Source organism: Hyperolius riggenbachi, chromosome 10 (assembly GCF_040937935.1).
Source record: "Hyperolius riggenbachi isolate aHypRig1 chromosome 10, aHypRig1.pri, whole genome shotgun sequence".
Lineage (NCBI taxonomy): Eukaryota > Metazoa > Chordata > Amphibia > Anura > Hyperoliidae > Hyperolius > Hyperolius riggenbachi.
Window position 1 is genome coordinate 291,994,491 of NC_090655.1, and position 27,548 is coordinate 292,022,038.

At 54.9% G+C, this 27,548-nt stretch overlaps 1 protein-coding gene across 1 annotated transcript in view; it reads right to left on the reverse strand.

Annotated features, from left to right (window-relative positions):
• LOC137537301 (zinc finger protein 585A-like) overlaps nt 1–25,026 on the reverse strand; it is a 116,890-nt gene extending 91,864 nt beyond the window's left edge. Inside the window, exons 1-6 of the mRNA XM_068259377.1 lie at nt 24,984–25,026; nt 21,338–21,457; nt 20,632–20,766; nt 20,427–20,502; nt 19,538–19,635; nt 19,329–19,416 (exon numbers count right to left, since the gene is read on the reverse strand). Coding sequence (XP_068115478.1) covers nt 19,329–19,416; nt 19,538–19,635; nt 20,427–20,502; nt 20,632–20,766; nt 21,338–21,433 — 493 coding nt within the window. The 5' untranslated portion in view covers nt 21,434–21,457; nt 24,984–25,026. The remainder of the gene's footprint in view (nt 1–19,328; nt 19,417–19,537; nt 19,636–20,426; nt 20,503–20,631; nt 20,767–21,337; nt 21,458–24,983) is intronic.
• Nucleotides 25,027–27,548: the final 2,522 nt, after the last annotated feature.

Below are 27,548 nucleotides of genomic sequence, written 5' to 3' on the forward strand. Positions count from 1 at the left end.
CCAGGCTGTGTGGGTCCCGTAGTATTCCCTGGCTGGTAAGGGCATGGTGGCACAGGGACCAGGCTGTGTGGGTCTCGTAGTATTCCCTGGGTGGTAAGGGCATGGTGGCACAGGGACCAGGCTGTGTGGGTCTCGTATTATTCCCTGGCTGGTAAGGGCATGGTGGCAGAGGGACCAGGCTGTGTGGGTCTCGTAGTATTCCCTGGCTGGTAAGGGCATGGTGGCGCAGGGACTAGGCTGTGTGGGTCCCGTAGTATCCCCTGGCTGGTAAGGGCATGGTGGCACAGGGACTAGGCTGTGTGGGTCTCGTAGTACTCCCTGGCTGGTAAGGGCATGGTGGCACAGGGACCAGGCTGTGTGCGTCCCGTAGTATACCTGGCTGGTAAGGGCATGGTGGCACAGGGACCAGGCTGTGTGGGTCCTGTAGTATTCCCTGGCTGGTAAGGGCATGGTGGCACAGGGACTAGGCTGTGTGGGTCCCGTAGTATTCCCTGGCTGGTAAGGGCATGGTGGCACAGGGATTAGGCTGTGTGAGTCCCGTAGTATTCCCTGGCTGGTAAGGGCATGGTGGCACAGGGACCAGGCTGTGTGGGTCTCGTAGTATTCCCTGGCTGGTAAGGGCATGGTGGCACAGGGACTAGGCTGTGTGGGTCCTGTAGTATTCACTGGCTGGTAAGGGCATGGTGGCACAGGGACCAGGCTGTGCAGGTCTCGTAGTATTCCCTGGCTGGGTAAGGGCATGGTGGCACAGGGACCAGGCTGTGTGGGTCTCATAGTATTCCCTGGCTGGTAAGGGCATGGTGGCACAGGGACCAGGCTGTGTGGGTCCTGTAGTATTCCCTGGCTGGTAAGGGCATGGTGGCACAGGGACTAAGCTGTGTGGGTCTCGTAGTATTCCCTGGCTGGTAAGGGCATGGTGGCACAGGGACCAGGCTGTGTGGGTCCCGTAGTATTCCCTGGCTGGTAAGGGCATGGTGGCAGAGGGACTAGGCTGTGTGGGTCCCGTATTATTCCCTGGCTGGTAAGGGCATGGAGGCACAGGGACCAGGCTGTGTGGGTCTCGTAGTATTCCCTGGCTGGTAAGGGCATGGTGGCACAGGGACCAGGCTGTGTGGGTCTCGTAGTATTCCCTGGGTGGTAAGGGCATGGTGGCAGAGGGACTAGGCTGTGTGGCTCCCGTAGTATCCCCTGGCTGGTAAGGGCATGGTGGCACAGGGACCAGGCTGTGTGGGTCTCGTAGTATTCCCTGGCTGTTAAGGGCATGGTGGCACAGGGACTAGGCTGTGTGGGTCTCGTAGTATCCCCTGGCTGGTAAGGGCATGGTGGCACAAGGACCATGCTGTGTGTGTCCCGTAGTATTCCCTGGCTGGTAAGGGCATGGTGGCACAGGGACCAGGCTGTGTGGGTCTCGTAGTATTCCCTGGCTGGTAAGGGCATGGTGGCACAGGGACCAGGCTGTGTGTGTCCCGTAGTATTCCCTGGCTGGTAAGGGCATGGTGGCACAGAGACCAGGCTGTGTGGGTCTCGTAGTATTCCCTGGCTGGTAAGGGCATGGTGGCACAGGGACCAGGCTGTGTGGGTCCCGTAGTATCCCCTGGCTGTTAAGGGCATGGTGGCACAGGGACTAGGCTGTGTGGGTCCCGTAGTATCCCCTGGCTGGTAAGGGCATGGTGGCACAGGGATCAGGCTGTGTGGGTCTCGTAGTATTCCCTGGCTGGTAAGGGCATGGTGGCACAGGGACTAGGCTGTGTGGGTCCTGTAGTATTCCCTGGCTGGTAAGGGCATGGTGGCACAGGGACCAGGCTGTGTGGGTCTCGTAGTATTCCCTGGCTGGTAAGGGCATGGTGGCACAGGGACCAGGCTGTGTGTGTCCCGTAGTATTCCCTGGCTGGTAAGGGCATAGTGGCACAGGGACCAGGCTGTGTGGGTCCCGTAGTATTCCCTGGCTGGTAAGAGCATGGTGGCACAGGGACCAGGCTGTGTGGGTCCCGTAGTATTCCCTGGCTGGTAAGGGCATGGTGGCACAGGGACTAGGCTGTGTGGGTCCCGTAGTATTCCCTGGCTGGTAAGGGCATGGTGGCACAGGGACCAGGCTGTGTGGGTCTCGTAGTATACCTGGCTGGTAAGGGCATGGCGGCACAGGGATCAGGCTGTGTGGGTCCCGTAGTATTCCCTGGCTGGTAAGGGCATGGCGGCACAGGGATCAGGCTGTGTGGGTCCCGTAATATTCCCTGGCTGGTAAGGGCATGGTGGCACAGGGACCAGGCTGTGTGGGTCTTGTAGTATTCCCTGGCAGGTAAGGGCATGGTGGCACAGGGACTAGGCTGTGTGGGTCCCGTAGTATTCCCTGGCTGGTAAGGGCATGGTGGCACAGGGACCAGGCTGTGTGGGTCTTGTAGTATCCCCTGGCTGGTAAGAGCATGGTGGCACAGGGACGAGGCTGTGTGGGTCTCGTAGTATACCTGGCTGGTAAGGGCATGGCGGCACAGGGACCAGGCTGTGTGGGTCCTGTAGTATTCCCTGGCTGGTAAGGGCATGGTGGCACAGGGACCAGGCTGTGTGGGTCCCGTAGTATTCCCTGGCTGGTAAGGGCATGGTGGCACAGGGACCAGGCTGTGTGGGTCTTGTAGTATCCCCTGGCTGGTAAGAGCATGGTGGCACAGGGACCATGCTGTGTGTGTCCCGTAGTATACCTGGCTGGTAAGGGCATGGTGGCACAGGGACCAGGCTGTGTGGGTCTCGTAGTATTCCCTGGCTGGTAAGGGCATGGTGGCACAGGGACCAGGCTGTGTGTGTCCCGTAGTATTCCCTGGCTGGTAAGGGCATGGTGGCACAGAGACCAGGCTGTGTGGGTCTCGTAGTATTCCCTGGCTGGTAAGGGCATGGTGGCACAGGGACCAGGCTGTGTGGGTCCCGTAGTATCCCCTGGCTGGTAAGGGCATGGTGGCACAGGGACTAGGCTGTGTGGGTCCCGTAGTATCCCCTGGCTGGTAAGGGCATGGTGGCACAGGGATCAGGCTGTGTGGGTCTCGTAGTATTCCCTGGCTGGTAAGGGCATGGTGGCACAGGGACTAGGCTGTGTGGGTCCTGTAGTATTCCCTGGCTGGTAAGGGCATGGTGGCACAGGGACCAGGCTGTGTGGGTCTCGTAGTATTCCCTGGCTGGTAAGGGCATGGTGGCACAGGGACCAGGCTGTGTGTGTCCCGTAGTATTCCCTGGCTGGTAAGGGCATGGTGGCACAGGGACAAGGCTGTGTGGGTCCCGTAGTATTCCCTGGCTGGTAAGAGCATGGTGGCACAGGGACCAGGCTGTGTGGGTCCCGTAGTATTCCCTGGCTGGTAAGGGCATGGTGGCACAGGGACTACGCTGTGTGGGTCCCGTAGTATTCCCTGGCTGGTAAGGGCATGGCGGCACAGGGACCAGGCTGTGTGGGTCCTGTAGTATTCCCTGGCTGGTAAGGGCATGGTGGCACAGGGACCAGGCTGTGTGGGTCTCGTAGTATTCCCTGGCTGGTAAGGGCATGGTGGCACAGGGACTAGGCTGTGTGGGTCCCGTAGTATTCCCTGGCTGGTAAGAGCATGGTGGCACAGGGACCAGGCTGTGTGGGTCCCGTAGTATTCCCTGGCTGGTAAGGGCATGGCGGCACAGGGATCAGGCTGTGTGGGTCCCGTAGTATTCCCTGGCTGGTAAGGGCATGGCGGCACAGGGACCAGGCTGTGTGGGTCCCGTAATATTCCCTGGCTGGTAAGGGCATGGTGGCACAGGGACCAGGCTGTGTGGGTCTTGTAGTATTCCCTGGCAGGTAAGGGCATGGTGGCACAGGGACTAGGCTGTGTGGGTCCCGTAGTATTCCCTGGCTGGTAAGAGCATGGTGGCACAGGGACCAGGCTGTGTGGGTCCCGTAGTATTCCCTGGCTGGTAAGGGCATGGCGGCACAGGGATCAGGCTGTGTGGGTCCCGTAGTATTCCCTGGCTGGTAAGGGCATGGCGGCACAGGGATCAGGCTGTGTGGGTCCCGTAATATTCCCTGGCTGGTAAGGGCATGGTGGCACAGGGACCAGGCTGTGTGGGTCTTGTAGTATTCCCTGGCAGGTAAGGGCATGGTGGCACAGGGACTAGGCTGTGTGGGTCCCGTAGTATTCCCTGGCTGGTAAGGGCATGGTGGCACAGGGACCAGGCTGTGTGGGTCTTGTAGTATCCCCTGGCTGGTAAGAGCATGGTGGCACAGGGACCAGGCTGTGTGGGTCTCGTAGTATACCTGGCTGGTAAGGGCATGGCGGCACAGGGACCAGGCTGTGTGGGTCCTGTAGTATTCCCTGGCTGGTAAGGGCATGGTGGCACAGGGACCAGGCTGTGTGGGTCCCGTAGTATTCCCTGGCTGGTAAGGGCATGGTGGCACAGGGACCAGGCTGTGTGGGTCTTGTAGTATCCCCTGGCTGGTAAGAGCATGGTGGCACAGGGACCAGGCTGTGTGGGTCTCGTAGTATACCTGGCTGGTAAGGGCATGGCGGCACAGGGACCAGGCTGTGTGGGTCCTGTAGTATTCCCTGGTTGGTAAGGGCATGGTGGTACAGGGACCAGGCTGTGTGGGTCTCGTAGTATTCCCTGGCTAGTAAGGGCATGGTGGCACAGGGACCAGGCTGTGTGGGTCACGTAGTATTCCCTGGCTGGTAAGGGCATGGTGGCACAGGGACCAGGCTGTGTGGGTCTCGTAGTATTCCCTGGGTGGTAAGGGCATGGTGGCACAGGGACCAGGCTGTGTGGGTCTCGTAGTATTCCCTGGCTGGTAAGGGCATGGTGGCACAGGGACGAGGCTGTGTGGGTCTCGTAGTATTCCCTGGCTGGTAAGGGCATGGTGGCAGAGGGACCAGGCTGTGTGGGTCTCGTAGTATTCCCTGGCTGGTAAGGGCATGGTGGCACAGGGACCAGGCTGTGTGGGTCTCGTAGTATTCCCTGGCTGGTAAGGGCATGGTGGCACAGGGACCAGGCTGTGTGGGTCTCGTAGTATTCCCTGGGTGGTAAGGGCATGGTGGCACAGGGACCAGGCTGTGTGGGTCTCGTAGTATTCCCTGGCTGGTAAGGGCATGGTGGCACAGGGACGAGGCTGTGTGGGTCTCGTAGTATTCCCTGGCTGGTAAGGGCATGGTGGCAGAGGGACCAGGCTGTGTGGGTCTCGTAGTATTCCCTGGCTGGTAAGGGCATGGTGGCACAGGGACCAGGCTGTGTGGGTCTCGTAGTATTCCCTGGCTGGTAAGGGCATGGTGGCACAGGGACCAGGCTGTGTGGGTCCCGTAGTATTCCCTGGCTGGTAAGGGCATGGTGACACAGGGACCAGGCTGTGTGGGTCCTGTAGTATTCCCTGGCTGGTAAGGGCATGGTGGCACAGGGACTAGGCTGTGTGGGTCTCGTAGTATCCCCTGGCTGGTAAGGGCATGGTGGCACAGGGATTAGGCTGTGTGGGTCCCGTAGTATTCCCTGGCTGGTAAGGGCATGGTGGCACAGGGACTAGGCTGTGTGGGTCCCGTAGTATTCCCTGGCTGGTAAGGGCATGATGGCACAGGGACTAGGCTGTGTGGGTCCCATAGTATTCCCTGGCAGGTAAGGGCATGGTGGCACAGGGACCAGGCTGTGTGGGTCTCGTAGTATTCCCTGGCTGGGTTAGGGCATGGTGGCAGAGGGACTAGGCTGTGTGGGTCCCGTAGTATTCCCTGGCTGGTAAGGGCATGGTGGCACAGGGACTAGGCTGTGTGGGTCCCGTAGTATTCCCTGGCTGGTAAGGGCATGGTGGCACAGGGACCAGGCTGTGTGGGTCTCGTAGTATTCCCTGGCTGGTAAGGGCATGGTGGCACAGGGACCAGGCTGTGTGGGTCTCGTAGTATTCCCTGGCTGGTAAGGGCATGGTGGCACAGGGACCAGGCTGGGCGGGTCCTGTAGTATTCCCTGGCTGGTAAGGGCATGGTGGCACAGGGACCAGGCAGTGTGGGTCCTGTAGTATTCCCTGGCTGGTAAGGGCATGATGGCACAGGGACCAGGCTGTGTGGGTCTTGTAGTATTCCCTGGCTGGTAAGGGCATGGTGGCACAGGGACTAGGCTGTGTGGGTCTTGTAGTATTCCCTGGCTGGGTAAGGGCATGGTGGCACAGGGACCAGGCTGTATGGGTCTGGTAGTATTCCCTGGCTGGTAAGGGCATGGTGGCAGAGGGACTATGCTGTGTGGGTCTCGTAGTATTCCCTGGCTGGTAAGGGCATGGTGGCACAGGGACCAGGCTGTGTGGGTCTCGTAGTATTCCCTGGCTGGTAAGGGCATGGTGGCACAGGGACTAGGCTGTGTGGGTCTCGTAGTATTCCCTGGCTGGTAAGGGCATGGTGGCACAGGGACTAGGCTGTGTGGGTCTGGTAGTATTCCCTGGCTGGTAAGGGCATGGTGGCACAGGGACTAGGCTGTGTGGGTCCCGTAGTATCCCCTGGCTGGTAAGGGCATGGTGGCACAGGGACCAGGCTGTGTGGGTCTCGTAGTATTCCCTGGCTGGTAAGGGCATGGTGGCACAGGGACCAGGCTGTGTGGGTCTCGTAGTATTCCCTGGCTGGTAAGGGCATGGTGGCACAGTGACCAGGCTGTGTGGGTCACGTAGTATTCCCTGGCTGGTAAGGGCATGGTGGCACAGGGACCAGGCTGTGTGGGTCTCGTAGTATTCCTGGCTGGTAAGGGCATGGTGGCACAGGGACCAGGCTGTGTGGGTCTCGTAGTATTCCCTGGCTGGTAAGGGCATGGTGGCACAGTGACCAGGCTGTGTGGGTCACGTAGTATTCCCTGGCTGGTAAGGGCATGGTGGCACAGGGACCAGGCTGTGTGGGTCTCGTAGTATTCCTGGCTGGTAAGGGCATGGTGGCACAGGGACCAGGCTGTGTGGGTCTCGTAGTATTCCCTGGCTGGTAAGGGCATGGTGGCACAGTGACCAGGCTGTGTGGGTCCCGTAGTATTCCCTGGCTGGTAAGGGCATGGTGGCACAGGGACCAGGCTGTGTGGGTCCCGTAGTATTCCCTGGCTGGTAAGGGCATGGTGGCACAGGGACCAGGCTGTGTGGGTCCCGTAGTATTCCTGGCTGGTAAGGGCATGGTGGCACAGGGACCAGGCTGTGTGGGTCCCGTAGTATTCCCTGGCTGGTAAGGGCATGGTGGCACAGGGACTAGGCTGTGTGGGTCCTGTAGTATCCCCTGGCTGGTAAGGGCATGGTGGCACAGGGACCAGGCTGTGTGGGTCTCGTAGTATCCCCTGGCTGGTAAGGGCATGGTGGCACAGGGACTAGGCTGTGTGGGTCCCGTAGTATTCCCTGGCTGGTAAGGGCATGGTGGCACAGGGACCAGGCCGTGTGGGTCTCGTAGTATTCCCTGGCTGGTAAGGGCATGGTGGCGCAGGGACTGGGCTGTGTGGGTCCTGTAGTATTCCCTGGCTGGTAAGGGCATGGTGGCACAGGGACTATGCTGTGTGGGTCTAGTAGTATTCCCTGGCTGGTAAGGGCATGGTGGCACAGGGACTAGGCTGTGTGGGTCTCGTAGTATTCCCTGGCTGGTAAGGGCATGGTGGCACAGGGACTAGACTGTGTGGGTCCTGTAGTATTCCCTGGCTGGTAAGTGATGGTGGCACATGGACTATGCTGTGTGGGTCTAGTAGTATTCCCTGGCTGGTAAGGGCATGGTGGCACAGGGACCAGGCTGTTTGGGTCCCGTAGTATTCCCTGGCTGGTAAGGGCATGGTGGTACAGGGACCAGGCTGTGTGGGTCTCGTAGTATTCCCTGGGTGGTAAGGGCATGGTGGCACAGGGACTAGGCTGTGCGGGTCTCGTAGTATTCCCTGGCTGGTAAGGGCATGGTGGCAGAGGGACTAGGCTGTGTGGGTCCTGTAGTATTCCCTGGCTGGTAAGTGCATGGTGGCACAGGGACCAGGCTGTGTGGGTCTCGTAGTATCCCCTGGCTGGTAAGGGCATGGTGGCACAGGGACCAGGCTGTGTGGGTCCTGTAGTATTCCCTGGCTGGTAAGGGCATGGTGGCACAGGGACTAGGCTGTGTGGGTCTCGTAGTATTCCCTGGCTGGTAAGGGCATGGTGGCACAGGGACTAGGCTGTGTGGGTCCCGTAGTATTCCCTGGCTGGTAAGGGCATGGTGGCACAGGGACTAGGCTGTGTGGGTCCCGTAGTATTCCCTGGCTGGTAAGGGCATGGTGGCACAGGGACCAGGCTGTGTGGGTCTCTTAGTATTCCCTGGCTGGTAAGGGCATGGTGGCACAGGGACCAAGCTGTGTGGGTCTCTTAGTATTCCCTGGCTGGTAAGGGCATGGTGGCACAGGGACCAGGCTGTGTGGGTCTCTTAGTATTCCCTGGCTGGTAAGGGCATGGTGGAACAGGGACCAGGCTGTGTGGGTCTCGTAGTATTCCCTGGCTGGTAAGGGCATGGTGGCACAGGGGCCAAGCTGTGTGGGTCCCATAGTATTCCCTGGCTGGTAAGGGCATGGTGGCACAGGGACCAGGCTGTTTGGGTCCCGTAGTATTCCTGGCTGGTAAGGGCATGGTGGCACAGGGACCAGGCTGTGTGGGTCCCGTAGTATTCCTGGCTGGTAAGGGCATGGTGGCACAGGGACCAGGCTGTGTGGGTCTCGTAGTATTCCCTGGCTGGTAAGGGCATGGTGGCACAGGGACTGGGCTGTGTGGGTCCCGTAGTATCCCCTGGCAGGAAAGGGCATGGTGGCACAGTGACTAGGCTATGTGGGTCCCGTAGTATTCCCTGGCTGGTAAGGGTATGGTGGCACAGGGACCAGGCTGTGTGGGTCCCGTAGTATTCCCTGGCTGGTAAGGGCATGGTGGCACAGGGACCAGGCTGTGTGGGTCCCGTAGTATTCCCTGGCTGGTAAGGGCATGGTGGCACAGGGACCAGGCTGTGTGGGTCTCTTAGTATTCCCTGGCTGGTAAGGGCATGGTGGCACAGGGACCCGGCTGTGTGGGTCTCTTAGTATTCCCTAGATGGTAAGGGCATGGTGGCACAGGGACTATGCTGTGTGGGTTTGTGTGGGTCTCGTAGTATTCCCTGGCTGGTAAGGGCATGGTGCCACAGGGACCAGGCTGTGTGGGTCCCGTAGTATTCCCTGGCTGGTAAGGGCATGGTGGCACATGGACTAGGCTGTGTGGGTCTCGTAGTATTCCCTAGCTGGTAAGGGCATGGTGGCACAGGGACCAGGCTGTGTGGGTCCCGTAGTATTCCCTGGCTGGTAAGGGCATGGTGGCACAGGGACCAGGCTGTGTGGGTCTCGTAGTATTCCCTGGCTGGTAAGGGCATGGTGGCACAGGGACTAGGCTGTGTGGGTCTCGTAGTGTTCCCTGGCTGGTAAGGGCATGGTGGCACAGGGACCAGGCTGTGTGGGTCCTGTAATATTCCCTGGCTGGTAAGGGCATGGTGGCACAGGGACCAGACTGTGTGGGTCTCGTAGTATCCCCTGGCTGGTAAGGGCATGGTGGCACAGGGACTAGGCTGTGCAGGTCTCGTAGTATTCCTGGCTGGTAAGGGCATGGTGGCACAGGGACCAGGCTGTGCAGGTCTCGTAGTATTCCTGGCTGGTAAGGGCATGGTGGCACAGGGACTAGGCTGTGTGGGTCTCGTAGTATTCCCTGGCTGGTAAGGGCATGGTGGCACAGTGACCAGGCTGTGTGGGTCTCGTAGTATTCCCTGGCTGGTAAGGGCATGGTGGCACAGGGACAAGGCTGTGTGGGTCTCGTAGTATCCCTGGCTGGTAAGGGCATGGTGGCACAGGGACTAGGCTGTGTGGGTCTCATAGTATTCCCTAGCTGGTAAGGGCATGGTGGCACAGGGACCAGGCTGTGTGGGTCCCGTAGTATCCCCTGGCTGGTAAGGGCATGGTGGCACAGGGACCAGGCTGTGTGGGTCCCGTAGTATCCCCTGGCTGGTAAGGGCATGGTGGCACAGGGACTGGGCTGTGTGGGTCCCGTAGTATTCCCTGGCTGGTAAGGGCATGGTGGCACAGGGACCAGGCTGTGTGGGTCCCGTAGTATCCCCTGGCTGGTAAGGGCATGGTGGCACAGGGACTGGGCTGTGTGGGTCCCGTAGTATCCCCTGGCTGGTAAGGGCATGGTGGCACAGGGACTAGACTGTGTGGGTCTAGTAATATTCCCTGGCTGGTAAGGGCATGGTGGCACAGGGACCAGGCTGTGTGGGTCTCGTAGTATCCCCTGGCTGGTAAGAGCATGGTGGCACAGGGACCAGGCTGTGTGGGTCTCGTAGTATCCCCTGGCTGGTAAGGGCATGGTGGCACAGGGACCAGGCTGTGTGGGTCCCGTAGTATTCCCTGGCTGGGTAAGGGCATGGTGGCACAGTGACCAGGCTGTGTGGGTCTCGTAGTATTCCCTGGCTGGTAAGAGCATGGTGGCACAGGGACTAGGCTGTGTGGGTCTCATAGTATTCCCTGGCTGGTAAGGGAATGGTGGCACAGGAACCAGGCTGTGTGGGTCTCGTAGTATTCCCTGGCTGGTAAGGGCATGGTGGCACAGTGACCAGGCTGTGTGGGTCTCGTAGTATTCCCTGGCTGGTAAGGGCATGGTGGCACAGTGACCAGGCTGTGTGGGTCTCGTAGTATTCCCTGGCTGGTAAGGGCATGGTGGCACAGGGACCAGGCTGTGTGGGTCCCGTAGTATCCCCTGGCTGGTAAGCACATGGTGGCACAGGGACCAGGCTGTGTGGGTCTCGTAGTATCCCCTGGCTGGTAAGAGCATGGTGGCACAGTGACCAGGCTGTGTGGGTCTCGTAGTATTCCCTGGCTGGTAAGGGCATGGTGGCACAGGGACCAGGCTGTGTGGGTCCCGTAGTATTCCCTGGCCTGTTAAGGGCATGGTGGCACAGGGACCAGGCTGTGTGGGTATCGTAGTATCCCCTGGCTGGTAAGGGCATGGTGGCACAGGGACTAGGCTGTGTGGGTCCCGTAGTATTCCCTGGCTGGTAAGGGCATGGTGGCACAGGGACCAGGCTATGTGGGTCTAGTAATATTCCCTGGCTGGTAAGGGCATGGTGGCACAGGGACCAGGCTGTGTGGGTCTCATAGTATTCCCTGGCTGGTAAGGGCATGGTGGCACAGGGACCAGGCTGTGTGGGTCCCGTAGTATCCCCTGGCTGGTAAGGGCATGGTGGCACAGGGACCAGGCTGTGTGGGTCCCGTAGTATTCCCTGGCTGGTAAGGGCATGGTGGCACAGTGACTAGGCTGTGTGGGTCCCGTAGTATTCCTGGCTGGTAAGGGCATGGTGGCACAGGGACCAGGCTGTGTGGGTCTCGTATTATTCCCTGGCTGGTAAGGGCATGGTGGCACAGGGACCAAGCTGTGTGGGTCTCGTAGTATTCCCTGGCTGGTAAGGGCATGGTGGCACAGGGACCAGGCTGTGTGGGTCTCGTAGTATTTCCTGGCTGGTAAAGGCATGGTGGCACAGGGACTAGGCTGTGTGGGTCCCGTAGTATTCCCTGGCTGGTAAGGGCATGGTGGCACAGGGACCAGGCTGTGTGGGTCCCGTAGTATCCCCTGGCTGGTAAGGGCATGGTGGCACAGGGACTAGGCTGTGTGGGTCCCGTAGTATTCCCTGGCTGGTAAGGGCATGGTGGCGCAGGGACTGGGCTGTGTGGGTCCCGTAGTATCCCCTGGCTGGTAAGGGCATGGTGGCACAGGGACTAGACTGTGTGGGTCTAGTAATATTCCCTGGCTGGTAAGGGCATGGAGGCACAGGGACCAGGCTGTGTGTGTCCCGTAGTATTCCCTGGCTGGTAAGGGCATGGTGGCACAGGGACCAGGCTGTGTGGGTCTCGTAGTATTCCCTGGCTGGTAAGGGCATAGTGGCACAGGGACCAGGCTGTGTGGGTCTCGTAGTATTCCCTGCCTCTGTCTGTCCTGGAGAGCCTGGCAGGCTAAGGGCATGGTGGCACAGGGACCAGGCTGTGTGTGTCCCGTAGTATTCCCTGGCTGGTAAGGGCATGGTGGCACAGGGACCAGGCTGTGTGGGTCCCGTAGTATTCCCTGGCTGGTAAGGGCATGGTGGAACAGGGACCAGGCTGTGTGGCTCCCGTAGTATTCCCTGGCTGGTAAGGGCATGGTGGAACAGGGACCAGGCTGTGTGGCTCCCGTAGTATTCCCTGGCTGGTAAGGGCATGGTGGCACAGTGACCAGGCTATGTGGGTCCCGTAGTATTCCCTGGCTGGTAAGGGCATGGTGGCACAGGGACCAGGCTGTGTGGGTCCTGTAGTATTCCCTGGCTGGTAAGGGCATGGTGGCACAGGGACTAGGCTGTGTGGGTCCCGTAGTATTCCCTGGCAGGGTAAGCGCATGGTGGCACAGGGACCAGGCTGTGTGGGTCCCGTAGTATTCCCTGGCTGGTAAGGCCATGGTGGCACAGGGACCAGGCTGTGTGGGTCTTGTAGTATCCCCTGGCTGGTAAGGGCATGGTGGCACAGGGACTAGGCTGTGTGGGTGTCGTAGTATTCCCTGGCTGGTAAGGGCATGGTGGCACAGGGACTAGGCTGTGTGGGTCTCGTAGTACTCCCTGGCTGGTAAGGGCATGGTGGCACAGGGACCAGGCTGTGTGGGTCCCGTAGTATTCCCTGGCTGGTAAGGGCATGGCGGCACAGGGACTATGCTGTGTGGGTCCCGTAGTATTCCCTGGCTGGTAAGGGCATGGTGGCACAGGGACCAGGCTGTGTGGGTCTCGTAGTATTCCCTGGCTGGTAAGGGCATGGTGGCACAGGGACCAGGCTGTGTGGGTCCTGTAGTATTCCCTGGCTGGTAAGGGCATGGTGGCACAGGGACCAGGCTGTGTGGGTCCCGTAGTATTCCCTGGCTGGTAAGGGCATGGTGGCACAGGGACCAGGCTGTGTGGGTCCCGTAGTATTCCCTGGCTGGTAAGGGCATGGCGGCACAGGGACTATGCTGTGTGGGTCTCGTAGTACTCCCTGGCTGGTAAGTGCATGGTGGCACAGGGACCAGGCTGTGTGGGTCTCGTAGTATTCCCTGGCTGGTAAGGGCATGGTGGCACAGGGACTAGGCTGTGTGGGTCTCGTAGTATTCCCTGGCTGGTAAGGGCATGGTGGCAGAGGGACTAGGCTGTGTGGGTCCTGTAGTATTCCCTGGCTGGTAAGGGCATGGTGGCACAGGGACAAGGCTGTGTGGGTCCCGTAGTATTCCCTGACTGGTAAGGGCATGGTGGCACAGGGACCAGGCTGTGTGGGTCCCGTAGTATTCCCTGGCTGGTAAGGGCATGGTGGCACAGGGACCAGGCTGTGTGTGTCCCGTAGTATTCCCTGGCTGGTAAGGGCATGGTGGCACAGGGACCAGGCTGTGTGGGTCCCGTAGTATTCCCTGGCTGGGTAAGGGCATGGTGGCACAGGGACCAGGCTGTGTGGGTCCCGTAGTATCCCCTGGCTGGTAAGGGCATGGTGGCACAGGGACCAGGCTGTGTGGGTCCCGTAGTATTCCGTGGCTGGGTAAGGGCATGGTGGCTCAGGGACCAGGCTGTGTGGGTCCCGTAGTATTCCCTGGCTGGTAAGGGCATGGTGGCAGAGGGACCAGGCTGTATGGGTCCCGTAGTATTCCCTGGCTGGTAAGGGCATGGTGGCACAGGGACCAGGCTGTGTGGGTCTCGTAGTATTCCCTGGCTGGTAAGGGCATGGTGGCACAGGGACTAGGCTGTGTGGGTCTCGTAATATTCCCTGGCTGGTAAGGGCATGGTGGCACAGGGACTAGGCTGTGTGGGTCTCGTAGTATTCACTGGCTGGTAAGGGCATGGTGGCACAGGGACCAGGCTGTGTGGGTCCCGTAGTATTCCCTGGCTGGTAAGGGCATGGTGGCACAGGGACCAGGCTGTGCGGGTCCTGTAGTATTCCCTGGCTGGTAAGTGCATGGTGGCACAGGGACCAGGCTGTGTGGGTCCCGTAGTATTCCCTGGCTGGTAAGGGCATGGTGGCACAGGGACTAGGCTGTGTGGGTCCCGTAGTATTCCCTGGCTGGTAAGGGCATGGTGGCACAGGGACCAGGCTGTGTGGGTCTCGTAGTATTCCCTGGCTGGTAAGGGCATGGTGGCACAGGGACTAGGCTGTGTGGGTCCTGTAGTATTCCCTGGCTGGTAAGGGCATGGTGGCACAGGGACTAGGCTGTGTGGGTCCTGTAGTATTCCCTGGCTGGTAAGGGCATGGTGGCACAGGGACCAGGCTGTGTGGGTCTTGTAGAATTCCCTGGCTGGTAAGGGCATGGTGGCACAAGGACCAGGCTGTGTGGGTATCGTAGTATTCCCTGGCTGGTAAGGGCATGGTGGCACAGGGACCAGGATGTGTGGGTTTCGTAGTATTCCCTGGCTGATTAAGGGCATGGTGGCACAGGGACCAGGCTGTGTGGCTCCCGTAGTATTCCCTGGCTGGTAAGGGCATGGTGGCACAGGGACCAGGCTGTGTGGGTCCCGTAGTATTCCCTGGCTGGTAAGGGCATGGTGGCACAGGGACCAGGCTGTGTGGGTATCGTAGTATTCCCTGGCTGGTAAGGGCATGGTGGCACAGGGACTAGGCTGTGTGGGTCTCGTAGTATTCCCTGGCTGGTAAGGGCATGGTGGCACAGGGACCAGGCTGTGTGGGTCCTGTAGTATTCCCTGGCTGGTAAGAGCATGGTGGCACAGGGACTGGGCTGTGTGGGTCCCGTAGTATTCCCTGGCTGGTAAGGGCATGGTGGCAGAGGGACCAGGCTGTGTGGGTCCTGTAGTATTCCCTGGCTGGTAAGGGCATGGTGGCACAGGGACCAGGCTCTGTGGGTCCCGTAGTATTCCCTGGCTGGAAGGGCATGGTGGCACAGGGACTAGGCTGTGTGGGCATCGTAGTATTCCCTGGCTGGTAAGGGCATGGTGGCACAGGGACTAGGCTGTGTGGGTCTCGTAGTATCTCCTGGCTGGTAAGGGCATGGTGGCACAAGGACCATGCTGTGTGGGTCCCGTAGTATTTCCTGGCTGGTAAGGGCATGGTGGAACAGGGACTAGGCTGTGTGGGTCCTGTAGTATTCCCTGGCTGGTAAGGGCATGGTGGCACAGAGACCAGGCTGTGTGGGTCTCGTAGTATCCCTGGCTGGTAAGGGCATGGTGGAACAGGGACTAGGCTGTGTGGGTCCTGTAGTATTCCCTGGCTGGTAAGGGCATGGTGGCACAGGGACCAGGCTGTGTGGGTCTCGTAGTATTCCCTGGCTGGTAAAGGCATGGTGGCACAGGGACTAGGCTGTGTGGATCTCGTAGTATTCCCTTTACCTCTGCTTGGGGTGGATGCAGCAGATGTGGGCGGCCCTGGACACGCCCACAGCTTCTCCCGCAGCTCCTGGAGCCACACCCCAGAGACACCATGGCAATCCCAGGTCCGGGCCAGACTTTAGGGTGAATGCAGCAGCAGACGTGGGTGGTTCTGGACATGCCCCCCTGCTTTTTCCATGCCTCCTGGAGCCACACTCCCAGGACACCATGGCAATCCCCGGTCCCGGCCAGACTTTGGGGCGGATGCAGCAGACGTAGCCGGCCCTGGACACGTGGGTTCCTTTTGAAACCTATGTAAGTGCAACTTATTGTGCAACTTATGAATACAGAGGGTTAATGCACTATAGGAGCTAGGAGATTCTATCAAGAAAATGATCTTTATTATCAAGTTGTCATTAGGTACTATCAAGTGAGCTGTAAGAACTAGAAATATATATGCATATCTTATGGTATAGGACTAATGTATCTGTTAGCATTATTATATCATGTGCACTACTACTACAATCCTAGTATATCTGGTGTGATGTCAATTATAATAACCATATGAACTGCTTGTGAACTGGGGAATACCTTTCACCTACTTAGTTGGAACTTTGAGGAAAACAGTTAATGCACCTGCAGATTGTAAATTCCAAGTTGGCACAGATTCAAGGCCAAACTCATCACGTGGATGGGACATGTCTGGCCTTTTGGTGACCCTGAAGGAACAAATAGTATAAATATGGCCTTGGAAAGCTCAGTTGGTATCATCAGAGGCACCCTATATCGTATGGCTTAGAACGGGACTATCTCAGGGTCGTGGGATCGGACACCCAGGAAGGAGAGTTTGGTAAAGTAGCTTTTTCATTCATGTACTTCAGATGACCAAAGCGGTTAGATATTTATTATGTTACTTCAATATTTCTTATAACATTGTTCTATGTCATTTTGTATATTGTTTGTATAAAACTACAAGAATACATTTTTATACAAAAACGATCTACGTCTAACACTCTATTATTTCAATGGAGATATCTGTGATACGACAAATACATACAGTGGCTTGCAAAAGTATTCGGCCCCCTTGAAGTTTTCCACATCTTGTCACATTACTGCCACAAACATGAATCAATGTTATTGGAATTCCACGTGAAAGACCAATACAAAGTGGTGTACACCTCAGAAGTGGAACGAAAATCATACATCATTCCAAACATTTTTTACAAATAAATAACTGCAAAGTGGGATGTGTGTAATTATTCGGCCCCCTTTGATCTGAGTGCAGTCAGTTGCCTATAGACATTGCCTGATGAGTGCGAATGACTAAATAGAGTGCACCTGTGTGTAATCTAATGTCAGTACAAATACAGCTGCTCTGTGACAGCCTCAGAGGTTGTGTAAAAGAATATTGGGAGCAAGAACTCCGTGAAGTCCAAAGAACACACAAGACAGGTCAGGGATCAAGTTATTGAGAAATTTAAAGCAGGCTTAGGCTACAAAAAGATTTCCAAAGCCTTGAACATCCCACGGAGCACTGTTCAAGTGATCATTCAGAAATGGAAGGAGTATGGCACAACTGTAAACCTACCAAGACAAGGCCCTCCACCTAAACTCACAGGCCGAACAAGGAGAGCGCTGATCAGAAATGCAGTCAAGAGGCCCATGGTGACTCTGGATGAGCTGCAGAGATCTACAGCTCAGGTGGGAGACTCTGTCCATAGGACAACTATTAGTCATGCACTGTACAAAGTTGGCCTTTATGGAAGAGTGGCAAGAAGAAAGCCATTGTTAACAGAAAAGCATTAGAAGTCCCGGTTGCAGTTTGCCACAAGCCATGTGGGGGACACAGCAAACATGTGGAAGAAGGAGCTCTGGTCAGATGAGACCAAAATGGAACTTTTTGGCCAAAATGCAAAATGCTATGTGTGGCGGAAAACTAACACTGCACATCACTCTGAACACACCATCCCCACTGTCAAATATGGTAGTGGCAGCATCATGCTCGGGGGGTGCATCTCTTCAGCAGGGACAGGGAAGCTGGTCAGAGTTGATGGGAAGATGGATGGAGCCAAATACAGGGCAATCTTGTAAGAAAACCTCTTGGAGACTGCAAAAGACTTGAGACTGGGGCGGAGGTTCACCTTCCAGCAGGACAATGACCCTAAACATAAAGCCAGGGCAACAATGGAATGGTTTAAAACAAAACATATCCATGTGTTAGAACGGCGGAGTCAAAGTCCAGATCTAAATCCAATCGAGAATCTGTGGCAAGATCTGAAAACTGCTGTTCACAAATGCTGTCCATCTAATCTGACTGAGCTGGAGCTGTTTTACAAAGAAGAATGGGCAAGGATTTCAGTCTCTAGATGTGCAAAGCTGGTAGAGACATACCCTAAAAGACTGGCAGCTGTAATTGCAGCAAAAGGTGGTTCTACAAAGTATTGACTCAGGGGGCTGAATAATTACGCACACCCCACTCTACAGTTATTGGTTTGTAAAAGATGTTTGGAATCATGTATGATTTTCGTTCCACTTCTCACATGTACACCCCTTTGTGTTGGTCTTTCACATGGAATTCCAATAAAATTGATGCATGTTTGTGGCAGTAATGTGACAAAATGTGGAAAACTTCAAGGGGGCCGAATACTTTTGCAAGCCACAGTATTGTTGGTATGACAGTGGCTATACAGCCCATCTGACCCACTCCAGGAGAACTGACGCTTAATTGAGTATAGTATTCTCCATAGTTGGTTCATCTATTTTATATTATAGTCCAACAATTCTTCTCTCGCCCCTCTTGGTTGCCAAGCAACCAGAGATCGCACAGAGGTGGCTGAACAATGACATAAGGGCATCATCACTGGAAGTAATTAGCAGAAATGTAACACTTTATTAGGTAATCAGTGCTGCTGACACCAGCAAGCGGCCCCTGCTAAAGTGTCAGAGGAAAGGAGGGCAGCCCAGTGTGAGAGAGAGACCTTCCCTTCCTCAGGGTGTCTGTACTGCTATTGTTAGTAAGCGTTCACCATATACTGTCATAATAGTTATAGATGGCAAAATCTAACATGAGCACATAGCATAACCCCTAATATGGCCAGTCTGTGAGCAGTGACATCACAGCAATACAGATACACATGTATTCTATATACACTGCTGATTACTCACCTGTTCTGCCCTCTGTAACATTGCCCTCCTCTTTACTTGTCCTCATCATGTCACCCTTCTCCATACACTGCTGATCACTCCTCACATACGTCTCTTCTTCTTCCTCTTTACTTGTCCTCATCATGTCTCCCTTCTCCATAGACTGCTGATCACTCCTCACATATGTCTCTTCTTCCTCTTTACTTGTCCTCATCATGTCACCCTCCTCCATAGACTGCTGATCACTCCTCACATACGTCTCTTCTTCCTCTTTACTTGTCCTCATCATGTCACCCTCCTCCATAGACTGCTGATCACTCCTCACATATGTCTCTTCTTCTTCCTCTTTACATGTCCTCCTCATGTCACCCGCCTCCATAGACTGCTGATCACTCCTCACATATGTCTCCTCTTCTTCCTCTTTACATGTCCTCCTCATGTCACCCTCCTCCATAGACTGCTGATCACTCCTCACATATGTCTCTTCTTCTTCCTCTTTACTTGTCCTCATCATGTCACCCTCCTCCCTAGACTGCTGATCACTCCTCACATATGTCTCTTCTTCTTCCTCTTTACTTGTCCTCATCATGTCACCCTCCCCCATAGACTGCTGATCACTCCTCACATACGTCTCTTCTTCCTCTTTACTTGTCCTCATCATGTCACCCTCCTCCATAGACTGCTGATCACTCCTCACATATGTCTCTTCTTCTTCCTCTTTACTTGTCCTCATCATGTCACCCTCCTCCATAGACTGCTGATCACTCCTCACATATGTCTCTTCTTCTTCCTCTTTACTTGTCCTCATAATGTCACCCTCCTCCCTAGACTGCTGATCACTCCTCACATACGTCTCTTCTTCTTCCTTTTTACTTGTCCTCATCATGTCACCTTCCTCCATAGACTGCTGATCACTCCTCACATACATCTCTTCTTCTTCCTCTTTAACCACAGCACTTTCATGTGCAAGTTCTCCACCCTAAGTGCACAAAGTGAGAGATAATGTTTGTAATGTAAAATGTGAACACAGATAACAGCATACACAGGAAGAAAGAATGTGTCATAGTTTGGGGTCTCCAGGGACCCTCAGTCCCACCTACCTGATAATGGTGGGGGATAGTGGGATCTTCCTGTGGACAATCCCAGGGAAAAAGAGGACCTGTACATCTCTCTGGTGGGTTTCTGTTACTGGATACATCTGTAGGAAACACACACACTGACTGAATACATTGTCTCTATGTGTTTATCAGATGATGGGGGATCTAGGTGGGCAATCCTGGGAATAAAGAGGACCTGTACATCTCTCTGGCGGGTTTCTGTTACTGGAGACATCTGTAGGAAACACACACACTCACTGAATACATTGTCTCTATGTGATTATCAGATGATGGGCGATCTAGGTGGAGAATCCTGGGAATAAAGAGGACCTGTATATCTCTCTGGTGGGTTTCTGTTACTGGATACATCTGTAGGAAACACACACTGACTGAATACATTGTCTCTATGTGATTATCAGATGATGGGGGATCTAGGTGGACAATCCTGGGAATAAAGAGGACCTGTACATCTCTCTGGTGGGTTTCTGTTACTGGATACATCTGTAGGAAACACACACACACTGACTGAATACATTGTCTCTATGTGTTTATCAGATGATGGGGGATCTAGGTGGACAATCCGGGGAATAAAGAGGACCTGTACATCTCTCTGGTGGGTCTCTGTTACTGGATACATCTGTAGGAAACACACACACTGACTGAATACATTGTCTCTATGTGATTATCAGATGAGGGGGGATCTAGGTGGACAATCCTGGGAATAAAGAGGACCTGTACATCTGTCTGGTGGGATTCTGTTACTGGATACATCTGTAGGAAACACACACACTGACTGAATACATTGTCTCTATGTGATTATCAGATGATGGGGGATCTAGGTGGACCCCAAATACTGCTCTCTCCTGTACAAAACATGAAAGTCTCCTCTTACCCGGTGATGTGAGTGGTTGATTCTCCATCATGGCGTCCTTGTAGAGGTCCTGGTGTCCTTCTATATACTGCCAGTCCTGCATGGAGAAATAGATGGTGACATCCTGACACCTTATAGGAACCTGACACACACAATGATACAGTTACCACCCAGACACACCCCTTGTGTTACTGGATAATCTCCCATAATTCCCAGCACTGCTCACCTCTCCTGTCAGCAGCTCAATCATCTTCCCAGTGATTTCCAGAATCTTCTGCTTGTTGTGTCCATCAGATAACAGGGAGTAAGATGGGGGCACTGTGATGGTCACATTATCACCAGCCTTCACTGGAGGAAAATTCTGTATAGAAAAACCAACAGTAATGTCATATGACCTCCCAGAATCCCCCTCACCTCTCCAGTCACCTGTGTGTTATATTACTAGAGATAAGAGTGATGTCATGTGACCTCCCAGAATCCCCTCACCTCTCCAGTCACCTGTGTGTTATATTACTAGAGATAAGGGTGACGTCATGTGACCTCCCAGAATCCTCCTCACCTCTCCGGTCACCTGTGTGTAATGCTGGATACACACGGTGCGTTCGCGCACTCGATTTTCCCGTCGATTCCCGTCGATTCGTTTATTTCCAACATGTCCGATTTGGATTTCGATGGATCGTTAGGTCGATTCGGCATACTTTGCATGTGAATCGACCTAACGATCCATCGAAATCCAAATCGGACATGTTGGAAATAAACGAATCGACGGGAAAATCGAGTGCGCGAACGCACCGTGTGTATCCAGCATTATATTACTAGAGATAAGAGTGATGTCATGTGACCTCCCAGAATCCCCCTCACCTCTCCGGTCACCTGTGTTATATTACTAGAGATAAGAGTGATGTCATGGGACCTCCCAGAATCCTCCTCACCTCTCCAGTCAGCAGACAGATGATCTCCAGGGTGAGGTTGAATATCCTCTCAGTCATGTGACTCTGGTCCTCCTCCATCCTCAGTGATGTGGTCATGTGATCTGTACAGGACGCTGCTGCCTTTGGATAGATAATAAGGGGTGAGTAATCTAGGTTGCACCTTTGTCAGTGGTGAAACTACCAATACAGGATCCCCCTCCCCCCAGCACTCCCCATTGCTGTCACTTGTGGGTGGTGGGGCCATGCAGAGTATTGCAGGAAAGCATAATAAGCTGGTTTATAGCTACCTGTGCACTATACTCACAGCGTGCTGCAGTCCTGTCCTCCCTCTGCCTCCTCTCCAGCTGGCCTTCTCTCCTCACATCCCCTCCCACTGTTACCATTCCTGTGATGTTACAGCAGTGCTGGTAGTGGTAGATGGATGAGGATATGAGGAGAGGCAGAGACTGAGGCTAATGGGAGAAGAGGACTGGAGCACACTGTGACAGCTAGCTATAAACCAATGTAATCCTTCCTATTACTGCTCTGCATGGAGGTGGGGGAAGGAGCAATACTGGAGTGTGGGCATGGTTATACTGGGGGAGAAATGGCATTACTGGGGTGGGGGACATTACATACTGGAGGATAATGGCAATGCTGGGGGACACAGGGGGACATAGCTATACTGGGGGAGAAATGGCATTATTGGGGTGGGGGACATTACATACTGGAAGATAATGGCAATGCTGGGGGACATGGCTGTACTGGGGGAGAAATGGCATTACTGGGGTGGGGGACATTACATACTGGGGGATAATGGCAATGCTGGGGGACACAGGGAGGGCAGGGCTATACTAGAGGAGAAATTGCATTACTGGGGTGGGGGACATTACATACTGGAGGATAATGGCAATGCTGGGGGACACAGGGGGACATGGCTATACTGGGGGAGAAATGGCATTACTGGGGTGGGGGACATTACATACTGGAGGATAATGGCAATGCTGGGGGACACAGGGGGACATGGCTATACTGGGGAGAAATGGCATTACTGGGGTGGGGGACATTACATACTGAGGGATAATGGCAATGCTGGGGGACACAGGGAGGACATGGCTATACTGGGGGAGAAATGGCATTACTGGGGTGGGGACATTACATACTGGGGGATAATGGCAATGCTGGAGGACACAGGGGGACATGGCTATACTGGGAGAGAAATGGCATTACTGGGGAGGGGGACATTACATACTGGGGATAATGGCAATGCTGGGGGACACAGGGGGGACATGGCTATACTGGGGTAGAAATGGCATTACTGGGGTGGGGGACATTACATACTGGAGGATAATGGCAATGCTGGGGGACACAGGGGGGACATGGCTATACTGGGGGAGAAATGACATTACTGGGGTGGGGGGCATTACATACTGGAGGATAATGGCAATGCTGGGGGACACAGGGGGGACATGGCTATACTGGGGGAGAAATGCCATTACTGGGGTGGGGGACATTACATACTGGGGGATAATGGCAATGCTGGGGACACAGGAGGGACATGGCTATACTGGGGGAGAAATGCCATTACTGGGGTGGGGACATTACATACTGGAGGATAATGGCAATGCTGGGGGACACAGGGGGACATGGCTATACTGGGGAGAAATGGCATTACTGGGGTGGGGGACATTACATACTGAGGGATAATGGCAATGCTGGGGGACACAGGGGGACATGGCTATACTGGTGGAGAAATGGCATTACTGGGGTGGGGACATTACATACTGGAGGATAATGGCAATGCTGGGGGACACAGGGGGGGGCATGGCTATACTGGGGGAGAAATGGCATTACTGGGGTGGGTACATTACATACTGGAGGATAATGGCAATGCTGGGGGACACAGGGGGGACATGGCTATACTGGGGGAGAAATGGCATTACTGGGGTGGGGGCATTACATACTGGAGGATAATGGCAATGCTGGGGGACACAGGGGGACATGGCTATACTGGGGGAGAAATGGCATTACTGGGATGGGGACATTACATACTGGAAGATAATGGCAATGCTGGGGGACACAGGAGGACATGGCTATACTGGGGGAGAAATGGCATTACTGGGGTGGGGACATTACATACTGGAGGATAATGGCAATGCTGGGGGACACAGGGGGGACATGGCTATACTAGAGGAGAAATTGCATTACTGGGGTGGGGACATTACATACTGGAGGATAATGGCAATGCTGGGGACACAGGGGGACATGGCTATACTGGGGGAGAAATGGCATTACTGGGGTGGGGGACATTACATACTGGAGGATAATGGCAATGCTGGGGGACACAGGGGGGACATGGCTATACTGGGGGAGAAATGGCATTACTGGGGTGGGGACATTACATACTGGAGGATAATGGCAATGCTGGGGGACACAGGGGGGACATGGCTATACTGGGACAGAAATGGCATTACTGGGGTGGGGGACATTACATACTGGAGGATAATGGCAATGCTGGGGGACACTGGGGGGACATGGCCATACTAGGGTAGAAATGGCATTACTGGGGTGGGGGACATTACATACTGGAGGATAATGGCAATGCTGGGGACACAGGGGGACATGGCTATACTGAGGGAGAAATGGCATTACTGGGGTGGGGACATTACATACTGGAGGATAATGGCAATGCTGGGGGACACAGGGGACATGGCTATACTGAGGGAGAAATGGCATTACTGGGGTGGGGACATTACATACTGGAGGATAATAGTAATGCTGGGGACACAGGGAGGACATGGCTATACTTGCGTTACATGGTGACAGTGGCATATCTAGATGGGTGCAGGTATGGGTCGTGCTATGGGCACCACAGTCCCATGGGCGCCATGCCTCCCTCATGCTGCAATGGAATCTTGCCACATGGTAAGCGCATCCCGTTGTACTATACTGGCGCTATACTGGGACAGGGGAGGGGAGTTGGAGGATTGTGTGGAGAGGTGGCTCTGCCAATGGGGGTGAGGTAGATGCTGTTATTCAGGGGTTCTCACTGTGGGGGGCGCTATTTTACCTAGATACGCCCCTGTATGCTGATTTGCCTGAATTATTGATAGGAGGTTAAAGTAAACCTGAGGTATAAAGTATATAATAGTATACATACCCAGGGCTTCCTCCAGCCTTGTACAGGCTAATCAGTCCCTCGCCGTCCTCCTCCGCCTCCTGGATCTAATGCAGTTTAGCCCAGTAGTTCAGGCAGTCGGGGGAAACAGCGCAGGACGCTCCTGGCGGGGGAGAGCGCAATGGGGGAGCGCCGACTGCCCCTGACTGGCCAAACTGCGGGGAATCCTGGAGGCGGAGACAGACGATGAGGGACCAATAAGCCTGAATAGGGCTGGAGGAAGCACCCGGTATGTATATATTTTTATTTACTTTCCATCTCGGGTACAATTTAAGCCAACCATAATCTATGGAGCGTGTAAGGCGGGGTCTGCCAACAAAATAACTGGCAAACAAGTCACAGCAGTGATATAAAAGTCTCTTGTATGGCAGTTACTTCAAGGGGGATGATCAGGATAGTGACAGGTGCACTATGACCTCCCCTGTAACAAAGTGTATCCCTCCCCCGACCTCAATATTATCATAAATACAACAAAAATCATACAATTACCCTTCCAACAATGTCTCCTCGCTTTGTCCTGCAACTTTTCCTCCAGCTCTGACATCACTTCCTGTCTGTTACATCATTTCCTTTCTTTGGTTTAATTGATTCCCTTCTTTGCGTTTCACCTGGGAAAGGGGAGATCGCCATCTTGTGGTGTAAATGCTAACTGCAGCCAAAGGCAGCCATCAGAGGCATGAAAATGAAATTTAAAAAGTTAAAAAGAGGAGGTAGATATGAACTTACCTCCTCTCAGGGGGAAAAACTAAGAAAATGAGAGAAATAACTATAGCTATAATGGTTTTAAAAAAAACAGCTTTCATAGAATGCAATGCGTTTCTCAGGAGTAGGTCCTCAGTTCATCTGTCAAGTAGGAGCAAAATCTCAAAAAGAGCTGTAAGCCCAGCGCCTCAGTGAGAGGAGTTATTTGGAACATTAAAAGGCAACTGAAACTAGAAGAATATGGAGGCTGCCATATTTATTTCCTGTTAAACAATACCAGTTGCCTGGCAGTCCTGACGGTCTACTTGGCTGCAGTTGTGTCTGAATCACACCAGAAACAAGCATGCAGCTAATCTTGTCAGATCTGACAATGTCAGAAACACCTGATCTGCTGCATGCTTGTTCAGGGGCTATGGCAAAGCGTATTATAGGCAGAGGAACAGCAGGATAGCAAGGCAACTAGCATTGCTTAAAAAGAAATACATATGGCAGCCCCCATATTTCTCTTACTTCAGTTGTCCTTTAATGCTGCGATTTTCTATATCATTTTTAAAGGACACGTCTGAGCAAAAAAAAAGGAAATCTACTTACCTGGTGCTTCCTCCAGCCCCTGGCAGCCTATCTCTCCCTGGCCGCAGCTCCGGTGTCCCCAGGTACCCTCCGCTGCCAGGTCGGCATGTACTGCGCCTGTGAGACTGCACAGCTACTACACTGGTGATCACGCTCACATAGCCTGGAGCACTTTGTGCAGGTGCAGTAGAGGTGCAGTAGAGGCCGACCTCATAGCTCCCAACTGTCCCTCTTTCCTCCTCATTTGTCCCTCTTTTAGGACTGTCCCTCTTTCTATGTAAATATATATATTTCTCTACTAAAAAATGTGTTTCATTGACTCTAAACTTTATTCCCATCCTTTAAATTGATATATTACTAATTTTAAAATGTTAATATAAAGGAAAATGAACCAGGAGAGAAAAGACCAGTGTGGTTTGAATTATTAAACAACATATTTTTCTTATGAAATCTTTATGGTATACGTGACTAGGGGTGTGGCAGAGGCGTGATCAGGGGTGTGGCATAGGCGTGGCTTAAGTGCCCCTCTTTATAATCTCAAAAAGTTGGGAGGTATGCGACCTGGCGAGGTCAGCATCTACAACGGAGGGGATCCGAGGAGCTGCGGCGAGGGACAGATAGGCTGTCAGGGGCTGGAGGAAGCCCCAGGTAAGTCTCCCCACCTGCCTGCTGTGTGGCTGCTGCTGTGGCATAGGGGTTGTTCTCCCCACCCGCCTGCTGTGTGGCTGCTGCTGTGGCATAGGGGTTGTTCTCTCCACCCGCCTGCTGTGTGGCTGCTGCTGTGGCATAGGGGTTGTTCTCCCCACCCGCCTGCTGCGTGGCTGCTGCTGTGGCATAGGGGTTGTTCTCCCCACCGGCCTGCTGTGTGGCTGCTGCTGTGGCATAGGGGTTGTTCTCCACACCTGCCTGCTGTGTGGCTGCTGCTGTGGCATAGGGGTTGTTCTCCCCACCTGCCTGCTGTGTGGCTGCTGCTGTGGCATTGGGGTTGTTCTCCCCACCTGCCTGCTGTGTGGCTGCTGCTGTGGCATAGGGGTTGTTCTCCCCACCTGCCTGCTGTGTGGCTGCTGCTGTGGCATAGGGGTTGTTCTCCCCACCTGCCTGCTGTGTGGCTGCTGCTGTGGCATAGGGGTTGTTCTCCCCACCTGCCTGCTGTGTGGCTGCTGCTGTGGCATAGGGGTTGTTCTCCCCACCTGCCTGCTGTGTGGCTGCTGCTGTGGCATAGGGGTTGTTCTCCACACCTGCCTGCTGTGTGGCTGCTGCTGTGGCATAGGGGTTGTTCTCCCCACCTGCCTGCTGTGTGGCTGCTGCTGTGGCATAGGGGTTGTTCTCCCCACCCGCCTGCTGTGTGGCTGCTGCTGTGGCATAGGGGTTGTTCTCCCCACCTGCCTGCTGTGTGGCTGCTGCTGTGGCATAGGGGTTGTTCTCCCCACCCGCCTGCTGTGTGGCTGCTGCTGTGGCATAGGGGTTGTTCTCCCCACCCGCCTGCTGTGTGGCTGCTGCTGTGGCATAGGGGTTGTTCTCCCCACCTGCCTGCTGTGTGGCTGCTGCTGTGGCATTGGGGTTGTTCTCCCCACCTGCCTGCTGTGTGGCTGCTGCTGTGGCATAGGGGTTGTTCTCCCCACCCGCCTGCTGTGTGGCTGCTGCTGTGGCATAGGGGTTGTTCTCCCCACCTGCCTGCTGTGTGGCTGCTGCTGTGGCATAGGGGTTGTTCTCCCCACCTGCCTGCTGTGTGGCTGCTGCTGTGGCATAGGGGTTGTTCTCCCCACCGGCCTGCTGTGTGGC